We start from the raw sequence: 20,810 nt of genomic DNA, 5'->3' as shown, positions 1-20,810 counted from the left end.
TTTATCAGGTTCGGTTGATAGCTACGCTGGAACATACATACGTCCATTATCTCGGTCATTTTGGACAATTTATTTTTTACCCTTTCTCAACTCCTGCACCAAATAGGGCTGAAGTTGGACTTTAAAACAAATCCGGAGTGTTACCATTCATCTCACTATTCAACTATGGATTCGACACTATTTTCGGTTATTTTTATATCTCAGTCAACCTCGCCCCCATCCCAAAGAGGGGTGAATGTGAACTTTAAAAATTTCGGGAGTGTCACTATTCATCTCAGTGACCTTGTTGAAAACTATGGATTCGACACTATTTTCTATTAGTTTTATATCCCACGTCCCCCTCACACCCCCGCCCCCCCCCCAAAGGGGACTGAGCATAGACATTTTTTTAAAATCCGGAGTGTAACTGTTCATCTCAGCGACCCCGAAAAGTATGAATTCAACGATATTTTCGATTGCTTTTATATCTCGCTCCCCTTGCCCTAAGAGTGCGTGGAGTGATTTACACCGAAGCGGTTTGTCTCCTGATACTAATAAGTGTACCAAATTTGGTTGAAATCGCTCTAGTGGTTTAGGAGGAGATGTGAAACACACATACAAACATGTTATACATTATTGACTCGCCCTTGCTGGTTGGGAATCCCCAGTTGCTCTTCGTTAGGAGTGGATGATAACTCGTGTAATTCTACTGTTGATATTCTACAGTTTTCAGAGTTTCTAAAATATGTGTTTCACATCTAATACACTCATTCTTTAAACTGGACAGACCTATCAAAGTTGGTCATATGACATGAAAGTACATCTCGATCACGGCATGTTGGATTGCTATGTCCAAATAACAGGCACGGTCATGAACCTCCTAGCAAAGAAGGTACGTGGAGGCGTGTTCCCATCCTCCTACACACAGTATTTCTTACCGGACTATAGTGATATAGCGTAAGCTGCCGTCCCCTAGCGACAATCTGTCCATCAAGTCGACTCAGTCTTGGCGCGGCTTAGCAATAAAATCAACGACATAAAAATACCCGTCATAAAACAACTACCCATCGGATTTCGTTCAAACCACTGCCAAAACCCTCCCAGGAGTAATAAGAACAAATCGTGAAGTTTTCAGCGAAATCGGTCCTGTAGTTTTTGAGTCCATTCGAGACATACATACAAACATTCATTTATATATATATATATATATAGAAGATAGAACATAAATAGATAGATAGATAGATAGATAAATAGATAGATAGATAGATAGATAGATAGATAGATAGATAGAAGTTCTATCATCTATATCTCCTCCGAGGAGTTGTTCAGAGAGGCTCTGAAAGGAGTCGAGGATGGCATTTCATTAAATGGGGTTAATATTAACAACTTTAGATATGCTGATGACAAAGTACTTCTCGCTTAGTTATTCTAATGGATAACACTCTCTCCTGGACCTTCCATGCCAAGCATTTGGTCAAGAAAGTGTCTGGTATATTGCATCAGTTTCGACGAAATTTGCCGTATATTCCTTTTTCGGTGAGAAAGATGTTGATCCAAACTATGGTATTTTCCTATTTTAGATTACGGCGCTGTAATTTACAACGACATCTCAGAGAAATATAATACCAAATTCCAGTTTATTCAGAATGCCTGTCTGCGATTCGTCTTCCATATTCGTAAAGACCGTCACGTATCATTTTAGTATAAAGCCGCAGAGTGGTTGAAACTCAGGAATAGAAGATCATACTCAGCTGCTTGCTTATTGCTGAGAATTTTAAAATCTAATGCTTCCTCATATTTGACCAAGTCATTTGTTCAGATAATCAATTGCATGGTCGGGATAATAGGTTTACAGCTAACACCCTTCAGGTTCCTCAACATCGTACGGTAAAGTGCAGTAAGTCGTTCATTGTCTTTGCCTCTCAATTATGCAATGATCTTGAACTATATGAAATACAGAAAAGTAGTGTCGGAACTCAGAAAAAAGTCTTAAATACCGCTACCTTTCCACTTATTAAGCCATGTAAGTGAATTTTCACCAAATTAATTAAATAGTACGAAATATCATAACCTCCTAGAAACATTTTAGATGCTCAGTTTTATTCATAATTCATCCTCGGCATTGCAATTCTTAGGTTTCTCTAATGTCTTCTCTTTCTTGTTAGTATAGTCTATATTTATGAAATGGTAAAAGTAATATTGTAATCTCCTAGATGTTTAGTTTTCAGTCTTATTTTTTCTCCTCAGTAGGGAAATGTATCTCACGCTTTTTTATGTATTCTTCTTATTAGATTTTGTGTATTAACTGATACATTTCAGTTAAAGTGGCAGTTAGTTACAGATAGAGACCTCTGGTCCTACTTGTAATTAACTTTAAATAAATATATTTCTCTTTCTATTTCTTATAGTGCAGGACTGCAAAGAATAGTTGATCGAGTAGTAAGCGTCAAACAAACAATTATGTTTTCAATATACACTATTTACCGAAGTAATCGACTTGGATACCACATTTTATTACTGAAAAGTGGCTTCATTGAATCTGTGCTGAAATTGTCCACATTTTTGTTAAAAACAGGCTTGTATTTTTACACGAATGAAGTCATTAGACATTAGACCTACAGTACACTGTATGCCACTTTCTGTAAGAAAATTTTCGGTTTTATTTCCCGGGTTTCGAGCCACAGCCACCTTGTTGAGAAGAAAGAGATTGTGTCAATCAGCTTATCATCTCTTCTGGATGATCGTTCTCCTCCCAACTTCCTGCCACCTACTCTATGATCCAAACCAGCTCAACTTACAGTACGTCAGAGGCCTTGGTTGTGTTTAGAACACAAGTGAAATTTCCATTACAAGAACTTGGACACTGTCTTGTGAATGACACGTACCAGTAAGACCCTTATCAGCCATGAAAGTCTTTAAATCATTCTAAACTGGTGACATTCAGTAAAAGGCGTGGTGTCATGAAAGCTGCTATCGTAAAACGTATAGTACATATAATATACCATTTAAGTAGCTTATTTACCTAAACGTATTATTTCTCATTTCAAATGTATCAAATATCTTAAATAAGTCGATAATGAGCACGCACGTACTCTGGTTACGTTTCAATAGAGTTACAAAGCACGAGAGCGTAGTAGGGAGACATTAGACACAGCTAATTTTCGATAACTGTCTTAGGAATACTGCACTACTTCTCTCATGCTCCTCTCTGGTGGCCACTGTGTTATAACTAGAGAAGATCTGATGCATAACTCTAACAAATGTCTTGAGATAAGCACCCATCTAGTTGACAGACTTCAAAACAGTGAAAATGATACATTTGTTCTGAATTCGACCCGATGAGTTGAAGCCACCTTTCTCAACACGTCATTCTGTGATCATCATTCAGTAGTGGCAATTGGGAATTATAAGGGGGGAGCACAAAATTTTATAGACAACAAAAATTATAGGGGGTCTGGGGAGTAGACAAACATTTAAAAATATATAGCTTCAAAATGATAAGTTTTTCATGCTTTCAGAGCAAATTTGTACAGAGAAGTAAAGGTTGTGAGTTTATCAATTTACCTCCGGTAATAATACCTTTTTTTGAGATTCTGATTAATACTGTATACTAAATATTTCACCAAAGGAACAATTACACACGTATTACAATTAAACAGAAATATTTTGAGAATTTACAAATGACCAGTAACAAATTCATTAAAAAATATGGCTTGTTGACAAACACCAACAAAGCGATTATTTGCCAAAATCCAGCCGGTAAGAAATTAAAGGACAGATAATTAAGTTATAAGACGAAAGGGTTTTTACCAATTGTTTTCTTATTGTGCCAAATTTTTTGACGGCTAAAATGGAATAAAAGACATTTTCCCACAAAGTGGAGTGGGGCAAACCTTCCCCCTTGTCCACCCTAATCGCCGCTGTTTCATTAGTTATCAATTGTTGATGTTAGCCAAAGGCTTAGTCACAATGGCGATTACCTTTTTGCCAGACTGCATTTACCCAGGCGACAATGTCAGTTGACAGTGTCTCCAGATACACGTATATCTCGTGTTAGCTACGCTTCCTCATTGGAAGATGTTAATGAATTTCTGCTCGAAATTCGAGTCTAGTTTTCCTTTTCATTTTGTATATTTAGTCATTTTAAACACTTACCACAAATGCATTAATTACACAATTTTTGATATATTTGATACTTTCTTTTGTTTCAGGGAACGTTCCCTTCGAATGCACTCAAAACCCTCATCTCCGTATCGACTGTGATTCTACTGGGGCTCATTGTGGCCTACCATGGCCTGGAAGTGCAGGTGAGAACAGCAATTTCAGAGCTGCAATAAATACACACATAATTTTTTATTATTATTATTATTATTATTATTATTATTATTATTATTATTATTATTATTATTATTATTATTATTATTATTATTATTATATTCGACTCCACGGCTGATTGTCCAGTGTCTTGACTTTCGGATCATGAAATACGTCCTTAGATGTACAACAAACAGTTGGTCATGTCCTAGAAACAACCTCCATTCTAGTATGTTTTCTATTGTTTCACAATAACGACCAAGAATGGGTATACAGAAGTATAAGAAAACTGATAACATCTCTACTGTCGAGAAGAGCAGAGTGTATTCCAAAACCAAGTGACCTGGAAGAGGAGATTGGAAATGAGGGTTCCAAACAAAAATGTGGCTCTCTTGGTTACCCTAAAAATAAGAGCTGAGATGAATTTTTAACATATCTGAATAGAAAATGATCTTTATGTCTTCATTCGAGAATTTTGGAAGGTTCTTAAAGCTTTTATAATACCCTGCCGTGTCAGAACCACTCAACCGAATCAATAATTCTTTCACCATTACAAATCTTACTTCTTCACGATGCTCAAGTTATACATAACCGTGCTAAGTATTCAGGCGGCAGATACTTTCGAAAAGGAGCAGGAAGTCTTAAATATTATGCCTCCGAGAACCTTAAAAGTAAATATTCTCCTGGTAATGAAATGGCGTATGGCTTTTAGTGCCGGGAGTATCCGAGGACAAGTTCGGCTCGCCAGATGCAGGTCTTTTGAATTGACCCCGTAGGCGACCTGCGCGTTATGATGAGGATGAAAGATGATGAAGACGACACATACACCCAGCCGCCGTGTCAGCGAAATTAACCAATTATGGTTAAAATTCCCGGCCCCGCCGGGAATCGAACCCGGGACTCCTGTGGCCAAAGGCCAGCACGCTAACCATTTAGCCATGGAGCCGGACATTCTCCTGGTTTTTTAGTCCTATTAGAAATGAAGCCCATCAAAGATATTTAGAGTTCAATGTTCAAAAAAAAATGCCATTCGTACGCATGCTCTTCCTAATCTAGCAGTTATCTAGGAAAACATGCTTTTCTGTAATTTTGTACTTGCTTTAATCAATAATACTAGCGAAGTACCTATAAAAATACAGATATGTACAAAAATATACAAAATCTGAAAGCTACAAGAGCATCTGGAATTGATGAGATATTTGGGTATATACTAAAGGCAATGGGTTGAAATAGAAAACCATATTAGATTACTGTTTGTATGAAGGAGATATACTAAATGAATGGAGAGTTGCTATAGTAGCCCCCATATACAAAGGAAAGGGTGATAATTGCAGGCCAGTCAGCTCAACAGTTGCTGTATGTAAGCCCTGGGACAGACTAGCGTGCGAAATTACTAACTCAGTCAGGGTTTAGGAAAGGTTATTCGAGTGAGACTAAACTTGCTGGATATCAACAAGATATAGAAGATATATTAGATTCAGGAGGTCAGATGGACGGCATCACTACTGACCTATCCAAGGCTTTTGATGTGGTATTTCACAGGGTACTACAGATAAAAATGAGGGCTAGGACTGGACAAAAAATGATTGAAATAGGTGGCTACATTTCTAGAAAATATAACTCAGGGGATTGGAGTAGGTGAAGCATCATCTGATTCTGTAGTGATTAAGGGACGGTTCCGCAAGGCAGTATTATTGGACATTTGGCTTTCTGTTTTCTCATATACATATAAATAATTGTGAGTAAAGAACTTGAGGGATGGACAGCACATGGTAAACGGGGTGGAAAGTCAGGTTGTAAGAATCACCAAGAAGAAAATATTTCTCATTTATAATTACTGTACTGATGGGGTGAAAGTACCTCATGGGAATCACGGTAAGTACCTATGTAATATAAGTAAATATTATAATTCGGGGTTATCACTTAACGAGGTTGTAAATAACGGTTCCAGATCTTCTCATATGGTTATGAGGGCATTTAGGAGCTGTAGTAGGGATGTAAAGGAGAGGGTGTATAAGTCACTGAGAAGACCCCAGTTAGAGCATGGCTCCAGTGCATAGGACCCTCACCAAGATTATTTCATTTGAAACTGAAAAACATCTGGACGATTTCCGACAAAAGAGTAGTGTTATAAAAAATTTGCAGACATTAGGATGGGAAGCCTTGGGAGTAATGAGGCTCGACTAAGCGGTATGTTTGGAACTCAGCGGAGAAATGGCGAGAAATGACCTTAGTAGACGAATAGGCTTGAATGGAGTTTGTAAAAGTACAAAGGATAATAATGTGAAGATAAAGATGGAATTCAAGAGGGCAAATTGAGGCAAATATTAGTTCGTAGGAACAGAAATTAGGGAATAATTTACCAAGTTAGATATTCGATGAAATTCCAACCTTTGAAACAATTTAAGAAAAACCTAGGGAAACAATTTGATAGAGAGTCTGCCACCTCGGCGACAGCCTTAAATTCAAATAAGTGGTGATTGATTGATTGATTGATTGATTGATTGATTGATTGATTGATTGATTGATTGATTGATTGATTGATTGATTGATTGATTGATTGATTGATTGATTGATTGATTGATTGATTGATTGATTGATTGATTGATTGATTGATTGATTGATTGATTGATTGATTGATTGATTGATTGATTGATTGATTGATTGATTGATTGATTGATTGATTGATTGATTGATTGATTGATTGATTGATTGATTGATTGATTGATTGATTGATTGATTGATTGATTGATTGATTGATTGATTGATTGATTGATTGATTTAAAAACCAAAGTAACGGGTATTATCAAAATGAGGGCTATTTGGAGAATTATAAATTAATTTTCTATCGAGCAATTTGAATTTTCTGTATAATTTATTAATACCTAAGTATTTGATTTATGTGCATTCATTATAATTACTTATTTGATTTTGTAGTTATTTGCTAAATAGTCAAAGAAAATAGAACTCGAACTCCAGATTCTCTCTAGATAAATTCTGGATCTGTTGTTGTGTTGTTAATCATAAACGTTTTGGAGATACTTTCCACCGTAAGGTCCCTCAGTTGTAATATGTTTTCTTATTTATTTTGAAGTGTGTATGCTTTACTAAATTCTATATACAGGGTCTCTCATCTAAACTCAGACCGAACGCATGATGTTTGTACTCTGCACTACGGCAGCTGACTCAGCCGAACTTTAGTCGCTTTAAGCGTGTATAAAATCCGATGTGAAATCTTACCTTATAAAAGATTCTGGATGTGTCGTCCTTCCTGGGTTGTACAGACATTGTATCCGATAACCACATTCTGGATGACGCGAGTGAGTTCTGCCATTGTAATGTTTCTGATTTCATTCGTAATGTTTTCATTCAGTTTCTCCAAGGTATAAGGATTTGTTCGATACACTTTTTCATTCAGTTTACCCCACAGGTACAAATAAGACACTGTTAGAACGAGGGGAAATAGACCATCACTGGTCACTCTGTCTGCAAACACTTCCGAGATTGTAAGAACGGAATCTTCTGCTGTATGAGCAGGGGCTGAATCTTGTTGAAACCACCCACGCGATTTTCTTCTTTCGTTAACTGATGGACAAACGGCATCAAAATATAATATTGGTACCTCTCTGCATTTACTGTCGTCTCGAAATAAAAGGCCCAATTATTCGTCTTACACCAATAGCACACCAAACATCAATCTTCCTATCATAATGAAGGACTTCTGCAACGATTATATAGTTTGGGTGTGGTGTCGCACATGGGTAACCATGTACACTCAGAATAATCGAAATGCAGCAGTATGGAAATGGCAAATCAATAAACCAACAAAGTAAACACGGTCATAATTTGTAGTACACTCAAAAAAATTCAGGGATCACTGAAGAATATAACTAAGTCATGAACTTGGACACTAGTCCGACTAACGCGGTAACGTAAACAAACAGCAGTCCATCCAAGTATGGCATGCCACAAAAAGGATTACAGCTCTCCACAAAATCCATGCATATACAAGTACTCAGATTTCAGTTTCAAAGTGAACCGTTTTAGCAGAGCGCAGAAGGAAGCATTTTACTGTGTCCATTTTCCAGAGGAACCCGAGGTAAGTACAGATAATAAACGGCATGGAAATGCGTGTGATAAAAATCAGGGAAAGAGAAGGAACTGTTTTTTCATAATAATAATATATTACCACAAATACAAAAAACGATTTTTACATGCCAAAGAGAGTGAACAGATGATTAAAGAGAGCAGCAATATTTTCAAAAATAAATACTTCAGATTTTTAAAATAAATGGGCGACCATTTAATAACACAATTTTCTACCCAAAACAAGAGATGAATTTTACAATAGTTTTCATTAGGAGTATCCTACAAATGCTAAACAGATATTACCCATTAATACAAAATTTTAAAAGAATTTGAAAAGGCATATAGGCCACTGTACAATCGCAAAAGAAAAAGAAAAGAGAACCCCGGGACAGGAACGTGGGGAAAAGGGAAGGACGAGGAAGAGAACAGTACCTAAGGCTGGCAACAGGAATTAGGAAAGATAGAACCTACAAGTATTAATACAATCCTGAAATTCGAACAGAAGCTAGGCGTTAATATGAATACAGTTAGTCCTATTCTTGCGTTTGTTCACCAAGTCTTTTAGTATCCAATGGTTCATATCACTGTAATTTTCACGTAGTAGAAAGCGAAATTTGGAAAAAATCGTAATGTAGTTCCAAGACAAACACCAATGTCAACAGCTCAGACTAGTGAAATTTGGTAGCGTGAACAGTCTTTAGCAGCCAGTTCGGCGTGATGAAACAGGGGAATACAGCTTTAAAGAGAAAATTAAGTATGGGAAGAGAATATAGATTTAAAGTTTGCTCACCCGTCCAGCAGTCCTTGAGCTTCAATCATGAACAACAAACACCATTTTAAAAACATTGCACACGGACCAGCCGCTAGCGCAAATAAAGGAAAGTCCTCCCTCCACACAGTCGTCTTCTTCATCCAACTCGCCGATAGAGCCGAGAGCAGGCCTTATTTATATTACGATGGAAACGTCCAGAAAAGATGAGAGCAGAAGGTACACATTGCGCAGCGAGGTGATAGGGGAGGAAAGGAGGGAGGGCAACAGTGCGAACAGTACCAGCTGGGCGGGCGAAGAGAGCACACACACAGAGGTTAGTAGCAGCATGTCGAGCGTAGCAGACGTAGAATCACGTAGAATAGTAGAAAAAATAGGAGCACGTTATACTTCTTAAACACCATTAGAATTTTCTGCACACCAATAGCGAGAGTTGTGACTGTTAACACGACCATTAAGATGAATCCAGAACGTTTACATACGAAAATCTGGTGTTGCAATGATAACTGTCTCACCATGTTAACAGCTGAGATTCAGACTAGCGACTGATGCTTGCCGGGTCAAACACGTGCAGGCTACTTGCAAGGCCAAGAGCTGTGCGCGCGCCTTCCATATTTCCATAGTGCGGAGTTTGGGTTTATATGAGAGACCCTGAATGTGTATAAAATCGTCTTTCTGTCTGTACGTTTTGAATATCTACCTGATATTTGATTTTTACACCGGACAGGACAAATAATAGCTTATGATGGGTTCAGTTTAATTATCGATTGCTTTTCTGTTACAGCATTATGGGAAAATGGATAGGTGGATTTTAATGAAACTTGATACTGTTTAGAATAAGGGAGAGTAGAATCATCTGGTCTATATATTGTCTTAAAAAATCACCAAGACGGGAGCTTCAGGGAGAGCCTGAAACATAAAACTTGGTGTATCTATCAATTTAGAATATTATTTATACAATAAAAATAAGTGGAATTTCAGTAGCAGTCGTGTGAAGGTTTTAGTCCAAGAGCCGATAATAATTAACTCGGTGGAGAGTTACCATGGAGATCATACCGGCCACACGATTCAAACGCTTTGTACGTACATCTGATTGTATTTTTTTTAAACATTAACGTGATATTTGGTTTTTATACAGGAATTGTGCGATCCATGCAGTAGTAAAGGAGGGTACAGAGGAAGGTCTGAACATAAAGGAAAGCTAATACGCTAATATGTCCGTTTATAACATCACCATATTATATTTGGTGCCAAATCTCCGATAAGCTATAAATAATAATAATAATAATAATAATAATAATAATAATAATAATTACAAATGTTATTGGTTTTACGTCACGGTTTTTGGAAAAGCTGAGGTGCCGGAATTTAGTCTCGCAGGAGTTATTTTACGTGCCAGTGAATCTACATGAGGCTGACATAATTTGAGCACCTTCAAATACCACCGGACTGAGTCATGATCGAACCTGCCAGGTTGGGGACAGAAAGCCAGCGCCTCAACTGTCTGAGCCACTCACTCCGGCAAATCTATATATAAAATCTTCTTTACTTTTTGAACATCAGCCTGATGCTTAATTTTTTACCGGAGAGGGTTCAGCTTAATTTTTGTTTTTCTGTTACAGCATCACGGAGAAACGGATAGAGGGGTTTTCATTAAACTTGGTATTAAATTTCAGGACAAAGGCCAGTGGGATCTTGGCTGTAACTTGTTCCAAAATAAATTCAGCAGGAGGGGAGATTCAGACGGGGCTTCACTCTTTTCGTGCAATTTAGTAGTATATGTGCTATGTGTGACAATTTTTTCCGCACAGCACACAGACGCAATCTACGTCTGGTTTGTGAAATCGCTTGTTAATACACAGCTTATAGTGAAATCCATGTACTGAAAGTCTGGCTATTACATGTCATTGATTCTGGTTCTCTCTGGTCCAGGACTTCTCCACCATAGCAGGCGAGCTGTAGAATTCCAGCTATACTCCTTCTCTCTTCTTATTTCGGTTCTTTAGTAGCTCTTGATATGGTCATGTTGATGGTAGGTGGTGTTGGATCCTGATGTCCTCTATGAACTATCTCGTATAGAAGTCGTGAAGGGGCAGTCTTCCCTACTCCCATTGCTCTTTTCATGTGCATCGCCTTCAACTTTTCAATTTTGGTTAATTCGCCTATTTTTTACATTTCCCAGATGATCTGTATGCCGCAGGTTACGATCGGGGCTATTGCACTTCTAAATAGTGCCATCGCTGTGCTGATAGACAGGTTCCTGATATTCTTTATGTATTATATTGCCCTGATTGCTGCCGCTGTCCTTTCCTCTATGTGAAGACTGTATGATCACCCCTAGGTATTTGCAATTTGTTAACTCTGTCTAGTGGAGTGCCTGAAAACACAATTGTGTCGGTTGCTGCTGCTTTTCCACCCTTCCTAAGTCATCTGTGCAGTTTTTTCTTGGTTTATAGTGACATCGTTTTCGCTGGCCCAATTCTCCAGCTTGTTAATTGCTCCTTGTACTTCTGTCCTTATAGGAGACCCGATCAACATGTCATCTGCATACAGGATTATAGTTGTATTCTGGTTCTCCTTAATGATTTTCGTGATGTCTGCTGTACTGTATAGATGTTAAATAGTGTAGGACTGATCGAGTCCCCCTGCAAAGAGTCATTCGTTTGAATAACCCGTTTAGATGTTTCCATGTTGTTATTTATATACGTACATATGTAGTTATACATTAATAGATCTCCCGTTATCCTTGTAATTGGGTGAACCTTTCCAGTCATTCCTTTAAATTTCTCGATAAGCTTCCTCCTGTTTACGAGGTCGAAAGCTTTCCTGTAGTCTACAAATACCACATAATACTTCCCCCGGGGGTGTCTAAGGGAGTCCTCTATTTGCTCTAATAGGTAGGAAATTGCTTGTAATGGACTCCTGCCTTTCCTGAATCCAAATTGACATTCCGGTATTTTATTGTCGATAATTTCCAGTAGTCTTTTCATTTAGAACTTTCGTGAACATCTTGCACGTAGCACTTTCCAATACCACTCCCCTGTATGATTCCAAACTTGTAGTACTTCCTTTCCCTTTATAGAGAATCTTCATGGTTGCTGTTCTCCAGCTTTCGGGTATCTGTCCTAATTCTATGCATTTGTTCATTATATCTACCCAGAGATCTTGCATAACATCCACAGACTCATTCGGTTGCTCGATGTAAATATTGTCTGGTCCCGCTGACTTTTTATTTTTTCCCTCCTTTCCCGCCCGCCTTACGTCCTCCATCGTTACTAGATCATACGTGTGAACCTGTTGTGTTATTTGATCATATGCCTGACCTTTCTGTTGCTGGTTTAGAATTTTGCTGAAGTGGTTTTCCCATGCCTCTATTGCTACTTCTCCTGTAGTGGGTGAATTCCTCTTCCTTAGAGCTATAAAAGGGTCAGCCCTCGCGTCCTCTGCCTGTTTCCTTGCTTCTCTCTCCATATTGTCAGCTGTTTTCTGTTTTAGTAGACGCTTGTATTCTCTTCTTTTCTAAGCGTAGAATGTTAGGTCCGCTTGCTGTTTAGATGTTTTCGGCTCTGATTAGTGCTCTTAGTGTTTACTTTCTCTTTCTGTAGCACTCCAGGTCGAACCATCTTTGTGCTCGCCTCGCTCCTTTCCATGGTGGCTGTTTGCATTGCTTTTGTGGATATTTCTAAAGCCTCATCTAATTTTCCCTTTTCGATAAGGTCCCTTGCCTTCTCTGTTTCTCCCGTACTATTCTTCAGGATGTCTAGATCCAGTTTCCTCGAGTATTTGATTTCCTCCAACACATTTGTCTTTTTGTTTAGTTTCCATTTGAAACAGCGTTATAATTGGGATATGCTTCTTTATGGGTGCTTCTGAGGAGGTCCACAGTCCTTCCTGCTTCTTTAATTGCAGCCTGTACTCTCTGTAGAAGACGAGGTCGATTGTACTAGTTCCATTTGGGGCTACGTATGTAGATACATGTTTGTTGTGTGCCATTTTAAAACCTTGCTCCTCTAAAGCTTCCATAAGCAAGTCTGTCTTAGTGCAGGGTTTGTCAGTTCTGCAGTTGAAATCCCCAGCGATAATTACATTTTCCTCGTTTCTTGTTTATTTTCTTACTTTGGATACCGTTTCTATCATGCTTTCCGTTGGTTCGCCCGGTGGAATGTATATTCCTATGAGAGTGACCATTGTAGTCCTAATTATTAACATATTCTCTTCTTTAGAAGTACCCTAGAGGTTTCCCAAATTCCGTTTATAGTAGCATGTGACTCCTCCTGATGGCCTCCCAGCTTTCGGTGTTGCCAATGTGTGCACTGCGTAGAATGACTGCAGATTCGGTGGTTCTGTAGGAAATGCATCTGTAAATATCGCTCCGTCAATTCCTTAATCCTTCGATGTTCCGTAGAAGTATTTTTATGGGTTTATTCAAGCGATCCCCCCTCTTCCTCATCTCTTCGTGAGTGTCCCCTCCGAAACCGAATCTCCTCACAAAGACTCCGTTCGGCCAGAAACCCGGATTCTCCACTACAGAATGATTCTTGAATGGTATTCCCACCTTAAATGCTTTGCAGTTCCCCTTGGCATTGAGATCCTCACACGATATACCCTGTGTAATTTCACTTTTATTAAGGAAGCACGTTAGAGATTCACTGGTAGTGCTCTTCTTTAGTCACCCTACATATAACCAAGCAGTCTTTTCTCCTGCTTGTAGGTCGTCATCATCCTCTTCGCCCCTACTTTTATTGGTGGTCGCAGAGAGATCTGTCCTTTTTTCTTCCTTTTCACCACTTGAGTCAATTGGCTTTCATTTCCTTCTCCCTCTGCATCTTTGTCTGCTTCTCGTTCTTCTGTGCTGTTCTCGTATGCATTCGGTTTAGTCATGCTATTATCTTGTGTTTCTTCTCCGTTGTTATTTACTGGTTTAGCTTTTGGTTTTGGGATCCTTGCGTCACTTGTGGTCTCTCCTAATTCAGTGATTTTCTTATTTCTTCTATCGATGCTCCTACCTGGTTTTGCAGGAAATCCATAATTGAATCCGCTTTCTGAGACAGCTCATCCATCTTCTTGTCTTTTTTGACCCTTTACTTGATTAGCTGGTGCTTGCACGTCTCGCATATCCACAACAGTTTGCTGTTTTTTTTATCTTAATATGTCAAACTGTCCTATCGTCATGCCTGTGCACTCCTTGTGGTGCCACTTCTCACATATACCGTCACATTGTAGCGGTATAACGTCATCTCTGACCTTCTTGTCGCATGATCCGCATATAGCCTGGTTTTCTCTTGCACCCGTCGTTTCATTTCTCGCAAGCCTGATCAGTCAATCGAAGTTCTAACTTCCTTGTCATTCCAAAATGGCGGCTTCCATACTACCACGTGTGAGCTGTATTCCCTTACTCCCAGACTCGGATAATTGCTATGGAGATTATACCGGTAACCTTCTTAAGTGCTGTGTAAATCTCGCTGTGTATTTTAATAAGTTATAAACCACATACTTGGTTTATCTCCAGGAAGGAAGAGATAAAATGTCATAAAGACAAAACTGCACAGGCCAGAGAGAGCCAGCAAACGAGTACATCAAGACAAGGCACTGACAGGTAAAATCCTTCAGCCTACGTGCCTCAGAATCTCATAAATTACATCAGGGTCGACAGAATTGTAATCATACGCATGCTAAATGATAGTTCCGTCAGCGACGGGTACAACAGCCAGTTGTTTACAAAATTGGCATGAACCGTTTCAGAAGCAACAGCTGATGTTCTCAAGACAACAATTTCAATTTTAGAGAATGCTGAATTGCCATAAACGTAATTTTCTAATAAATAATCCCAACTGAGGAAAGGATAGGCATCACTCTCGAGAATGACATTGACTTCCGATTAATCGATTAATAGTAACTCGAATACCACATCTGTTGTATACAAGGAACTTGGTATACAAGGCACAACATAAAAGGTTTTTGCTTCAACACATTTATACAATATGTACATGAAATAGAACGAAACTTTTCTTGAAGCTTGTTGAGTTGCACACGTTTAGTGTTAATATAAGGTAGTAGGCTGAGGGCCTGAATGATATCTACATACGTAAAAATTGAGATTCCTATATACATTCAATATTGTCTTGATGAGACAGTCTGTTCAAACGAGAGAATGTTCTTGATAGTCGAAAACTATCGGTCATGTATAATAACAAGTGTAACTTGTAGAGAGTGTTCGTATTAGCAGAATGCTAACAGGAGGCGTATAACTTGCAAGGAACTTGCGTCTAGTGTTCATATATAGCAGAATGCTATGATTGGAGTCGGAGCACTGTAGGGGACTTGAGTGAGTATCAGAATGCTTGGATGGGTGCTCGACGTGGCTAGGGGATGCAGGATGAGTGAGGCAATGTCCAGAGGTGAAACCTCACGGCCAGAAATCAGTCCACCTATTCAGAACACATTTTTAAGAGGGTACCTCCGTGTCTGACTTACGGTGTAGTCTGGTCGTTGGACACTGTAGGAGTCCTGGAGAGGCGAGAAACGTTGCTCCTTTTATAGCGCTGGCTGACGTCACCGACGATCACGTCAGCGCACTGCAGTCTGCCTCGTGGTCTCTGGAAACATCCATGTGTCGGGCGGGCTGCGAAAATTGTAGGCGTGGAGGACACACACAACAATATCAACTACTTGCCACAAATATACCCAGTAGCTGGAAACAACTTTGCGTCTTACGCCACCATGCTTGTGCTTAATGAAAACTACAAGTTCTTATAGAAGTCAGTGGCCAAAACAACTTGGTCTATATCAACTGCATGAGGACAGAAGTGTTCCCGTTTCATTAACACATTTGTGGCTTATAATCTTGCTCTCTTCTCTTTCAAAAAATAGTTTCTTCACTTGCTCGCAATTCTTATGATGCTGTATCTCTGTGTGTTTCCAGTTTGCGATGGTGGTGGTGGTGATTATTGTTTTAAGAGGAAGTACAACTAGGCAACCATCCTCTATATAACACTAATCAGAGGGGAAAAAATGGAAGGGATCCGACACTTCGAAAAATGAAGATATCGGCCACAGGAAGACAAGGGCCACGAAGGGCGTGAAAATGAAAGACTCCCTAGCCCTCGCAAACCTAATAGCGTCGGGGTCGGAAAAGAACAAGAGTTGACCAAGGGAGGTCGGATAGGATAGATGAAAGTGAGGAGCCTGGCACAAGTAAGTGGAAGCAATGCCAGGACTAAGCTGAGGACCCCGTGGTCGCCAACCCAGGCTCCAAATTTGAGTCCCTGGGCCCCTTTTAGTCGCCTCTTACGACAGGCAGGGAGTACCGTGGGTGTTATTCTACCGCCCCCACCCACAGGGGGTTTCCAGTTTGCGAACCATCGTTTCTTTAGTGCTATGATTTTTGCAGTCACTCCATATTCCGTTCTGAAAATAGTTGTTGAACAAGACACAATCTCAGTAATCCATGAAACACCTGTCGTTACCGAAGTGTCGTAGAATCTACCATAATTATTGGATATAAACAACTATTGTTTATCCTTGTAATAATAATGGTATTTAATTGATGATCAGAGAGATTAATAGGTTCTTACGTCTGTACAGCGCAAGAGATGTATTTAAAGATCTTCAGTTCAGCTCTGTACGATCAGATAAGACGACAATACTACCAACAAATAGAAGAGTACAAAAGTATAGAACAATATATATCGAGTGAGCAAAGAACTTCCTTTCCACAGCGCCAGACGAGACACGCTACGACTTGCACATTATTGTCCGCTTAGCTCAAGGTTTGAAGCACATTTATAATCAGGGTTCGTGGCTGGGTACCCAAAACACATGAAGTTAAAAGCACATAGGCCACTTTCTTGTGTTGGTCATGGCAGAAGTCAGGCAGAGAGGGAGGGCGTGCCAGGCCTTCACTGGTGAACAAGTCACCTTTCAAGACACACGGTACAGATACACTGCATTTTCAAACAGGCTTACAATCATCGTATTGTTAATTCATAATGCAATAATTTTCGCGCTCTTCGTAGTCCTTCATTTCATTCGTCACTAATGTCATTCTTCGAAGTTTAGGACCCACTGCTTTTTATTTTTTTTTCCCTTTCTGCTTAGAAAGTGTTAATAGAGGATGATTGCCTAGTCCTACTTCCTCTTAAATCAATGATCACTCCTACCCCCACTTCTTATTGAGTCTCTTCCTAGCTAGCACGATCTTTATTTGGCTGGTGAAGTTTACAAAGAACAATAAAAGGTGAAAAGTTTACAGAAAGACACTAAAATATATAAACGTGTTCTGTATTTATGTATGTATTTATTTTATTTATTTACAAAGGGGTGAATTTAGGGCTCTTTGCCTTCTCTTATTCCTAACCACATATATTTTTTCAGATTTTACAGTATTGTTTTAAATATCACTCTGATTGACTACACGTCATGAAACGTATGTTAAGTAGAGCATAAACAGTAACAAAAAATCTAAATTAATACCTAAATGGGAACCCGTGTAACTATCATAAAGTAAAATTGAATGAAAAGGAGACATAAAGACATGAACTGCATGTTTCTGTGTTACTATCTCTGTGTAGTAAGAACCATGTTACTACAACCGTATGTTACCATCTCCATTCATAAGATCCAATATACCGTTACAACATTAAACGAAAAATTATGAAACGTGGAAGGGATAACTGAAGATACATTTAATTTGAAATACTTTATTTCATTCCCAAGTCACTCACCGATGCATGTATTCATGTCAGCTGTGTGTACTCTGGATGAATATATGACAGGCCGTTTTAAACATGGTAGAGCTAGGCGAAGAAGAGTTCTTAATGTCTACTTAGAATATATTCTATAATCTCGAAGCAGTGATCAAGAAGAAATGGCTGTATGCATATAATAATTTACATAAAATATGATAGCGTCTATTTCGTATAGTATTCTATACATTAACGGAATACATATTAGTATGTGCAGTTAGTATTTTACATAAGATATGTCTAAAAGGTTCTGTCATCCGAGGGAGGTGCACCATGTTAGCCAATGAATACCAGTGGACAAGATCCCACATTGTATCATTGCTGCTCGCAACAAACCATTCCCATTAACAGACTTAGCAAAGGTGTTACCTTCAGTTATCAATGGAGGTGTGGCAATAAGTTATACTCACGCAGCTATAACGTTATCCATGTGGAAATTATCATTATCTACAACACACACTCATAAATACTGATCACACAATAAAATACGATGAGCGTAATTTAATGGTTCGTGGATTACAAATCGGATTCGTGATCAGAACGAGCTAATTCTGCTAATTGATTCAATATGTAATCGACATATATGCTCATAAATATTGTTTTTAAATGCAAACACGATGCGTAGGGATACGTAAAGTTTCACAGTGAAGAACGTAGGGAATTTCTACTATGAACCAACTTCGATATAAAGTTAACACTGCTTTTACCTTACTGTTGGTGGAAAGTGTCTATGAGCGTGGAGGAAACACACTTGCAGACTACCGTTAAAATGTAATGGTACAGATTTCGTTCCAGATTTATGTGCCAAGGAGAGAACGGATAATAATTTACTAATCACAATCATTTGAATTTTACGAGTTTTACTTTTTCATACCTTAGCAGATTACTTTCGTCTGCCGCAGTGAAGTGTGTAGTAGATTTTCAATCTAGTTGGTTACAGGTTCTACCAAAAACATAAGACTGGTTTTAAGAATTCTAAGTGAGTAGGCCGCGTTTAGTACGGTAGTTCAGAAAGTAGAGTGCTGGCTTTTCGAACCCAAGTTGACGAGATTGATCCCGGATCTGTCTGGTGGTATTTGAAGAGGCTCGAATATGCTAATCGGGTAATGGTAGATTCACTGGCACGTAAAAAGAACTCTTGAGGGATAAAATTCTCAGCAACTCTGCATCTTCGAAAAACGATCAACATAATTTCGTGAGAAGTAAAATGATCATGATGATGATGATTATTATTATAAGTGTCCTTGAGTTCGGGCGGCAAGGACTATACAATCCACCAATGGTCTTTAAACCCTTAGAGGAGAGATTCTCACTGGAATTATGTGTAAGCAGGGTAGCATCCTGATTCACAGAATTTTACCCAGCACGCTCAGGGCCTTTTAAGCAAGCCTCGGACATATGGGAGTAACGGAGTCCCACTTCCATTTAACAGGCGAGGGATTCCTTGGAAATAACTTGCCGAACGAAATGAAATTCGATCGGGAGCTATCAATGTTAATGGGGCCTATGGAAGAAAGACAGGAAGAAAGTAGAAATGGGTGTGTCGGCATAGAGAATGCGTCTGGATGTATTAAGAGTTACTGATATTCGGATAAGGAAAGATAACGAGGAAGAGATAGGAAATTGTAAAGTGTTCTTACCCGATGTTAAAAACGGGAACGGCAGAGTGTGGGACAGGATTGTTCATCAATATTATTGCACGCATTATAGTTTCTGTTAGGCACGTAAATGAGAGAATACTAATGATTTCGTGTTGCTATTTCGAGCCTGGTGCAATCCTTGTAAGGCAGATCCTCCGAGGAGAGTGGGAGGGATCTGCGGTGTATAGGAAACTGCGCGTTACTGTAGTGGAGGTTAGTGTTGTGTGTGGTGTGTGAGTTGCATGGATGTCGGGGACAGTACAAACACCCAGTCCCCGAACCCTAGCGAATTAAACATTTAAGGGGATAGAATTCGGGACCCCTTTCACCAAAGGCCAGCACGCTAACCATTTAGCCATGGAGCCGGGCAAGCATAAGGTTATTCACCGCTACAAATATACTATATTATAACCGACTTGGAATTCAGGAAATCTGTTAGGAATTAGTAGGTTTTCAGGGAATTTTTCAGTAATTCAGAGCACTGTCTGATCTGTAGTGGACTATCTTTGCAGTTATTTAAGAAAAGACTAGGTAAACAACAGATAGGGAATCTGCCATCTGGGCGACTGCCCTAAATGCAGATTTTTTTTTTTCTTTTTTTTTTGCTACAGGCTTTACGTCGCACCGACACAGATAGGTCTTATGGCGACGATGGGATAGGAAAGGCCCAGGAGGTGGAAGGAAGAGGCCGTTGTCTTAATTAAGGTAAGCCCCAGCATTTGCCTGGTGTGAAAATGGGAAACCACGTAAAACGATCTTCAGGGCTGCCGACAGTGGGATTCGAACCCACGATTTCCCGGATGCAAGCTCACAGCTGCGTGCCTCTACGTGCACGGCAACTCGCCCGGTGTCCAGAAACTATAACAGATAAGGCCTTATGACAGGGAGCATTATCATGTTGAAACACGTAATGATCATCTCCGAATTCGTCTTCACCGCAGACAACGCGCAGCTGGTCAGAATGTTCGTATGTCGTCCAAACACCCCCTCACTGTCACCTCGCCTCCACCAAATTTCACAATGGGAATTATAAGGGCTATTATGAGTCGTTCGCTTGACATTCGCTACACCCAAACCCTCCCAACTGATCCATGTCTCTAAATTGCGCATCTCCAGTAGAGCCGTGCAATGGACGAGTCTGAGCTCATTCCGTCAGATTATGCCTCTCAAATTGTACTACTCTACTAGGCTGATAAAATAACGAGCCTGCAGCTATAATAAATGAACGAGTCTGGACTGACTCGAACCAGACCCCTTATTGCTCAGGCAAAATGA

The 20,810-nt window shown here is 39.3% G+C and overlaps 1 protein-coding gene across 1 annotated transcript in view; it reads left to right on the top strand.

The window, feature by feature from the left end:
* Positions 1-20,810, top strand: part of LOC136858773 (small conductance calcium-activated potassium channel protein) — a 165,587-nt gene that overhangs the window by 9,004 nt on the left and 135,773 nt on the right. Inside the window, exon 2 of the mRNA XM_068225743.1 lies at positions 4,191-4,286. Coding sequence (XP_068081844.1) covers positions 4,191-4,286 — 96 coding nt within the window. The remainder of the gene's footprint in view (positions 1-4,190; positions 4,287-20,810) is intronic.

This window comes from Anabrus simplex, chromosome 1 (assembly GCF_040414725.1).
Source record: "Anabrus simplex isolate iqAnaSimp1 chromosome 1, ASM4041472v1, whole genome shotgun sequence".
NCBI lineage: Eukaryota > Metazoa > Arthropoda > Insecta > Orthoptera > Tettigoniidae > Anabrus > Anabrus simplex.
Note: the sequence above shows the minus strand (reverse complement) of the source record. Positions and strands in the feature narration are given on the sequence as shown.